General features: G+C 39.6%; 1 protein-coding gene across 1 annotated transcript; it reads right to left on the minus strand.

Moving 5' to 3' along the window:
* Positions 1–547: 547 nt before the first annotated feature.
* On the minus strand, positions 548–7,096 carry LOC101139491 (olfactory receptor 2T29). The gene is made up of 2 exons (XM_063705180.1): positions 7,050–7,096; positions 548–3,136 (listed from the first exon to the last, which is right to left on the minus strand). The coding sequence occupies exon 2, from the start codon at positions 3,124–3,126 to the stop codon at positions 2,179–2,181; it is 948 nt and encodes a 315-aa protein (XP_063561250.1). The 5' UTR covers positions 3,127–3,136; positions 7,050–7,096; the 3' UTR covers positions 548–2,178.
* Between the last annotated feature and the right edge of the window lie 1,566 nt (positions 7,097–8,662).

The following is an 8,662-nucleotide window of genomic DNA, read 5'->3' on the forward strand; positions in this document are numbered from 1 at the left end:
CAGATGTCTCTTGACTGGATAATTTAATACATTCACATTCAAGATAATTTTTGATACATAGGGACTTAATACTACAATTTTGTTAATTGTATTCCAGTTGTTTTATAGAGTTCGTTCTTTTCTTCCATTCTTACTATCTTCTTTTATGGTTAAGTGATGTTTTTTCTAGTGGTATGTGTTGATTCTTTTTTAAAAATTTTGTATATCTACTATAGGTTTTTGCTTTGTAGTTACCATGAGACTTACCAAAAATATTATAACAAGTTAGTTTAGGTGGCTAACAACTTACAGCACAATAAAACTATATAAAAATCATTTTTCATGAAATTTTGCTATATTTTATTTCCTGTTACAAAGATGTTTTAAAGATAACCATCAAATATGTCTAATTATAATCCAGCAAACTGAGAGTTGACACATGCTTTTTAATTCATACAAAGTTAGAGTATGCATTTTATATTGTCTGAGTTCAGAAAAAATATTAAAAACTAGTTATCTCGTTTTTTTCCAAAACACTACAGAATCTTTATGTTAGAGTCATAAAATAATTGGGTGTGATGAGAGAAAAGAGAAATCTGGACTTTTGAAACCACCCGATTATTCACAAGTTGGACATAGCCAATTAGGAAATTATAGCATGCAGCTACCACGTTTGTGCTTTTATGTAACAGGTTCGGCAGGCCCCACCTCAAATGTCCTCCTAATCAGCCTATTCTGGGGTAAAGGCATGTTTGACTCCACTTAGATCAATATCATTTAGGCACCATTCTCATTTACCTGGTCTCTATGTTTTTGGTCTTGCACATCTCCAACTGCTTACCACACAAATAACATTTCTAAAATACAAATCTGATCATTTCACTATTGTTTGTAAAACCCTGGGCCACACAATGACAACAAATAAGCCTAAGATGAAATAAGAAAGAAGGGTCTACTGGGCATTGATCTCTCTTGCTTGGTCAGCCTTGTCTTTGCTCATGCTGTGCCTTTTCTCTTGCAGCGTGTCTCTGAGCAAGTTCCCCTGGCTCCACTATCACACACTCATCTGAGGGTAACTTTTCATCACTATTCAGCACTGAGCCCCAGAGTCTCCTCTCAGCTCCTTGTTTGAATTCAGATGTCACAGATAGAATTAGTGTGTCCTTATGAGCTGTATCCTTCATATGTGAGTATCAAAACAATTTATTTTGTTACATTTGTTTGCATAAACAACTACATGTATTTTTCAAATTCCTTGGAAAAAGTAGCCATGTGCTATTCCGAATTTAATCTTATTCAGCTATTTTTAATATTACAATATAGCACAAAATGTTTGTTGAATAAATGAAGGATTGAATGATGTCATCCCTCTGCTTGTTTAAGTTACATGTTTGAAATGTCAGCTCAGGAATCACCCTGGGCAGGTAACCTTCCTTAAAACTCCTTCCACTCAGGTGTAATATTTTTTCTGCAGTCCCTTATGTGGTCCCACATCCTCAATACACCACATGGCACTAATTATTTCAGAGAGGTAAATCCACTGGATGCCATCAGAATTGGCCCATGCAGAAAAAGGTAGCCCTCAATAAAGAAGGGGCGATGACTGGATTTTCTCACTAATGATTAGACATAATGAAATAAGCATGATTTCTAAGATGTCACACTGCCACCAAGCAGAAAGGAGAACATTTTCAAAAAGGGAGAAAAGCCTGGTATTTAATTATTTGTAAATGATTTCAACTTCAGAAAAAAGTATCATTAAAAGAGAATAGTACAATTAATACCTATATACCCTTTGCCCATACTCACCTGTGGCAGCAACATTGTACTCAGTTTGTTTCATTGCCCCTCTCTATCTCCCTCCCTCTTTCCCTCTCATCATTTGAACACCTCATGACCTTTTTGTCTCTAATTATTATTTCCTAAGGTTAGGAATATTTTTTCACAAAATTAGAGAGCAGTTATCAACTTCCAAAAATGTTACATTAGTATGACACAATTGTATAAGAATTTTGGGTGGACAAGGACTGTAAAATAGAGTTTCCACACAGTGAAAGCATTCCTCAAAATGAGATGAATATGAGATGAGACATCATTGTATGAGAGTCTAAGGAATAACAGGGATAAAATCCTAAGTATCTGATGGGCAGAGAAAAGGAAAATAAATATTTATATCCAAATTTCCTACTTTATAATTTCCTAAAGGATGAATCTCACAGTTAACATTTTCTTCAGAGCCCCCATGACATCCTTATTCCTAAGACTATAGATTAAAGGGTTCAGCACTGGAGTGAGGATGGTATAGAAGACAGATACCATCATGTCCTTCTCAGGGGTGTGGTAGGAGCTGGGGAGCATGTAGGTGTAGACAGCAGCCCCATAGAAGAGGATGACCACAGTCAGGTGGGAGGAACAGGTAGCAAAGGCCTTTTTCCGGCCCTCTGCTGAGTTCATCCTGTGGATGGTGAGGAGGATGAGTAAGTAGGAGCTTGAAATGATCATCACAGGGATGAGCAGCATGAGGACACAGCATAGGTACATGAGGGTCTTATAGAGTGAGGTGTCTGAGCAGGACAGGATCGTTACAGCAGGGACTTCACAGAAGAAATGATGAATCTCCCAGGATCTGCAGAAGGGGAAGCTCATGGTGATGGGAGTGAGCATGAAGCCATCCACTGAGCCCAGGAACCAGCAGCCTGATGACAGGAAAAGACAGACCCTATGGTTCATGAGGACAGGGTAACGGAGAGGATGGCAGATGGCCACGTAGCGGTCATAGGCCATGGTGGCTAGAAGGAAAAATTCTGAACCTACTAGTGTCAGATAGAGGAACATCTGCATCCCACACTCAGGGGCTGAGATCTTATTCACACCCATGACCTGGTCCAGGAGCATCTTGGGCACAGTGACAGAAATGTACACCATGTCCATGAGAGACAATTGACTGATGAAAAAGTACATGGGGGTGTGGAGGTGGGTGTCACAGTGTATCAGAAGGATCAGGACAGCATTTCCAGACAATGCCATCAGGAAAACCACAAAGATGACCACACTAAGTAGAGCTGGATGTTTGGATTGTCTGAAGAGTCCCATGAGGATGAAATCCGACCATCCAGTGTGGGTGGCCATCCCGGTGATGTTGGCCATGAGGTTTCACCTAGGCCACCAAGGAGAGTTGTGGAGTCAGTGTAACGCGTCCCTTTGTAATGAGTGCTTAGTGAGTACTCACATTTGTGTGTGCTGATTGTGCTAACCTAAGTCCCATGGGTCTGGGGATTTGAGTATATAAATGACATATAACAAATTCACAAAACAAACTAAGAATTCACAACTATAGGCCAAAAGAATTGGTAACTGATAGTAAGGTTGTCACAGTTCAAATTCATAAACTTTCCTGATGATGATGCCATTTATCAACAAGTACTGAAAATTTGCAGAACCTCCCTTCTCTGCTAACACAAACAGTGACTCATTGAAGGAAAGATAAAGCAAACTCCTTATTGTAGAGTTTTTGTCATAGACAGCTGAATTGAATCAACATCGCTGGTTTAAGAAACAATAGGCATCTTCAAAATACTCAGAGGTATATGTGATATAAGAAAGATTTAGCAAGTAACTAAAGCGTAACTTGGAAAAAAAATTATACCAGATGTTTGAACCTCCTCCTCCCATAGGATCAGGCCATGCTGTGGGGCTCTGTGATTGCATGGAGCAAGCCTCACATTCTCATGAGCAGGGAAGGGTCCTCACACACGACTGACCCTTTAGACATCGAGAGACGTGAAGTAAGGAGCCCACACACAGTAGACCCCAGCTATGGGTCCACCTTTTTCTCTATCTGCCATTCCTTTCTCCAATCTACATCAAAAAGGATAAAAATCATGTTTGAGCTCAGGTGTGGTGAGGGTAAAATGAGGAAATGTAACGAAAGTGCTTGGAATAGTACAGTTTCCAATGAATAAACACATATACTCTTAGTGTAGATGTTAACTCTTTAAGCTAACTATTCTGCACAACGTACCTAAGAGATTGTTGCTACTATTATTACTATATAAGATACATTACTTCCATTCTCCAGATTCAGTACCTATTCATACATTTAAGAAACTGACTTTCAAAATAAAAATGGCAGAAGGTCTGCAAAATAAATAAAGCATATGACCCACTTTAAAAAAACCATATGGATTTTATATTTGTGTGTATATGTGTAAATACTCTGGTCTTACATAAATATATATATAATATAAACATATTTATGTAAACATACACAGGTGAATATATAAGTATATTCTACATTTCTTATTTTAACCCTGGTTATGCAGAGCTTTTTGGAGAATCCTATGTCCTTCCTGTCTAGTATGTGGTCCTCCAACCTCATCTCCTTAAAGCTCCTCTCATTTTAAAGCTTGTTAAATCTCAGCGAGGAAGAACTAGAATTTGGAGGGTCACTGCTGTTTATCAGACGAGGCTTTAGTTGTTTTTGCAAACCTCATGTGCTTTATTACCTGCCACAATCAATCTTTCATACAAACTGAGAAGCAGGGAGGAAAATCAAACACTGAGGCATCTGACTTCAACTCACTGTTTCTCCCTCTACTGTGACACTCACAGCCTGTGTTATATGCTGACGATGAATCGCCTCTGACTTCAACTCACTGTTTCCTTCTCTACCACGATACTCACAGCCTCTGTGTTATACACAGAAGATGAATCAAAGAAAAATTGAACTTGAGTGCACTTAAGGAGGTCACAGTCAGTCTATTCAGGGAACAACTATTATGTAAATGTGATTTGAAGTTGAATTTTTAAATAGTTACAAAATAAATAAGGGCAATAGACACAAAATATATCTGGCCTTTCTGAAATAATCCATAATAGCTGTTTCCACATTTTCTCTGAAGGAAATTAAAACTTTCCAACTTTTCAACTTCTGACATATTAAATGTTAAATTTTGATAGCCCTATGCCAAGAATAAGGACATAATAACTCCTCTTTCTGGGAAGACTTTAGCTGTGATTACGATGCAGGGACATTTTGGAATGAATTTACAAGTTTCAAATATATTTTGTATTCTTGTAGTAATTACAAAAAGTATTTAGGACATTCAACTCACCAAAAGTTCCAACATTCTGGGATGCTTCGATGCTTTAATATAAATATCCAACAAATCTGAGACACATTTTATGTACATATGTATATATATGAATAGATGATGATGATGAAGATAGATAAATAGATAGATAGATAATGTGTATCAAACACTACCCCCACTGGCAAGTGGTGGCTGAGATCTGTGTACAATTTAAAAACATTCCAATAAACTGCAAAACACACCTGCTGACCTCGTCCATATTTGTGGCCAAAGTGAAGCAAGGACCAGAGGAGCGACCAGCACATGTGAAGACCTAACAGGTCTAACAGGTGTTTGCTCAGTAAATTGAGGGAGAGCAGGAAGGCGGGGAGATGCGGAGTTTGATAAGCAAATATCTGCTTCCTTCAGTAAATTGAGGGGGAGCAGGAGGGCAGGGAGATGCGGGGTTTGCTAAGCAAATCTCTGCTGCACTTCAGTAAATTGAGGGGGAGCAGGAGGGCAGGGAGATTTGGGGTTTGCTAAGCAAATATCTGCTGCACTTCAGTAAATTGAGGGGGAACAGGAGGGCAGGGAGATTTGGGGTTTGCTAAGCAAATCTCCGCTGTGCTTCAGTAAATTGAGGGGGAACAGGAGGGCAGGGAGATTTGGGGTTTGCTAAGCAAATCTCCGCTGTGCTTCAGTAAATTGAGGGGGAACAGGAGGGCAGGGAGATGCAGGGTTTGCTAAGCAAATCTCCGCTGTGCTTCAGTAAATTAAGGGGGAACAGGAGGCAGGGAGATGCAGGGTTTGCTAAGCAAATCTCCGCTGTGCTTCAGTAAATTAAGGGGGAACAGGAGGCAGGGAGATGCAGGGTTTGCTAAGCAAATCTCTGCTGCGCTTCAGTAAATTGAGGGGGAACAGGAGGCAGGGAGATGCAGGGTTTGCTAAGCAAATCTCTGCTGCACTTCAGTAAATTGAGGGGGAACAGGAGGCAGGGAGATGCAGGGTTTGCTAAGCAAATCTCTGCTGCCTTCAGTAAATTGAGGGGGAGCAGGAGGGCAGGGAGATGCAGGGTTTGCTAAGCAACTCTCTGCTGCACTTTGATAAATGGGGATCACTATCATTAAGCCATTCAGAACAGCTCTCCCAGGACACGGGACAGATAAGGGAACACTGTGTCCACACATAGTGACTGGCCCCCTGTTCATTCTTATTCTTCTGTGTCCGCTTGTTTGAATTTCATGTAAAGGTCTTCATGCATGTTTAACTTGGGGATTTATTGTAAGTATAAATGGGGTCATATTAAATCTCTAGTTGAAGCTGACAGCATCCCAGGAATTCTTCTAATATTAAAATTGTTTAATACTTTACCTTTCTTTCCCAAGAGCCTGAGTTACTTCCTATTATTTTCTCCTTTTACATATTAAAAAATGTAGGTTCTCAGGGTACCTGCCTAATATCACACACCTAACCTTAGATAGAACGCACGTCTCAGCCCGAGAGTGGGAGCCAGCGCATGTAACTCTGCCTGATTCCTCTCAGGGACACCATCCTCCCTCTGCAGTCTACACTTTGGGTTTAGGCCACCCTCTGTGGGTTTCACCAAGGAAACATAAAATGATTGAGACATTGTTTCTAGTGTTTTGTAACCCTCAGATATCATCCCCACTCAAAAGAAAATCAGTCACTTTTCCTCTATAAAACTTCAGTCACAGAAAAATAAATGCATCATTGTATGAAAATCCAAAAATATAGAATATATATTATGTCCATAAATAACTGGAAATTAAAAATCCATGGACAATTATGTCACAGTATGTAACTGTTATATAGAAGTTATAAGAAAGAATCACATTTGCTTTTCTCCATTAAAAACATAATAAAAAATGAGGAAATGCTGTGAAGAACTAATAGAATGTTTCAGAAGCAGAACAAGTCGAGAGCAGTGATGACCCTTTTGTTCCTACTAGTACCTCCTGTCTGTCTGGCCGAACTCACCATCAGATGATGTCTTGAACCTCACCTAGATGGGCTGGTGGTGTGTGGCCAGGTTAAGAGCACCAAGAGGAGTAAGAAAGTGACGTGCCTGGTTTTAACGTGTCCACAAGGGGAGGGGTTGAAAGCTTTCTCTTGATACATCACCTCTGGGAGTTGAAGAAGAATGCAATTAAGAGAGCTACAGAAGTCAGTAGGTATCTCTCCTGAACAATTCTGGTTTTCTTCTAATAGCTTTTACAATTTTTACCTCTGCTATTAAATGCAAACTCTTAAGCAATATTAATAATAGTAATCTCAAATCTCAACATCAAAATCTTATCTATGAAATATAGGAGTTAGTTCATATACAGCTTTAGCCTTTTCCACGTTACAAAATATATTCCATATATATGTGTGATCTTCATTTAATCTTCAAGTAAATGTTATAAGATATTGTTATTTTTATTCGAACATTTCACAGGTATAGAATCTGAAACTCAGAGGTCAACTGATGTGTCAAAGATACCTCCACAAATCAGTACCTTGATTAAAACTAAAATTGAAGTCATCTTCATATCTTCATCTTTCTCCCTCTTCATTAGGACTGATTGTAGACTGTTTCCCTCTCACTCACTTGCAATCTATATTGCTTTAGTGTTGCATTTGATTTTTATCTTTTTGTTTTAAATACTGACATTAAAGTTATAGAAAAATCTAAAACAAAACTGGTTGAATGAAAATTTTAAAATCGACTCTAATGTAATAAACCAGACAAAAATGATACTTTAAATGTTATATCTTCCCTTTAAACTACAAATATTTATTGAGTGTATACCATGTATTAGGCTGTTGGAATAAAACAGGGAAGAAGATAGAAGAAACCACACCGCCATCATGGATCTTGCAGCCAAATTCCTCTGAACTTTCGTCTGTAGGTGTGCTCTGGAAAAACGTTGACCATTTTCCTACGTCATGGAGGTCTTTTCGTGACCACCTTTGTCTAGACAGTGTCCTGTTTTTAGGTGCACGTTTGAGGGCTGGAGTCTCTGACCTGCAGTGCTGCAGCCTGCATGTGGTTTGTCCTGACTTCTTTGCTACTTCACTTTTCGTAACGCTCTGAGAGTGCAGGCCCTTGTGGGTGGACACTGCAGGGTGAGAGGAAGAAGTAAACTGTACTTTTTTCCCTGTTTCTGATGAGGGTGCTGGTGAGCAGCTATAAGCAACAGGGACCATGGGGGGCCTCAGACTTCAGCACCTGAGAGGCAGTTTCAGTCGTATTGGTGAGATGCAGGCATCTGGGTTGCTGCACATCACCAGGGCAGGGTTCTCTCAGCAGCCCTGGAGTGCAGAGTCCCCATCAGCTCAGCAGTGAGGGGCACATGGGGCTCCAGTGGTGAGGACTCTTGGTCCTTGGATGACAACACTCCCCTACGCTCTTCTCCAGCCTTCCCTGTAACCCTTTGCCACCTCTAACCAATCTTCTGCGTTACATCTCTTCGGTTTGCAATATGTAGTGTTTGTATATGACGGGACAGTATCTACTGGAGTTAATAGCTATCAGAGTAATTATATCACAATTGCAATCTTCTCCTAAGAGTGAATAGTGACATTAAAAATTTTAACATTATAAATTA

This window comes from Gorilla gorilla, chromosome 1, assembly GCF_029281585.2.
Source record: "Gorilla gorilla gorilla isolate KB3781 chromosome 1, NHGRI_mGorGor1-v2.1_pri, whole genome shotgun sequence".
NCBI lineage: Eukaryota > Metazoa > Chordata > Mammalia > Primates > Hominidae > Gorilla > Gorilla gorilla.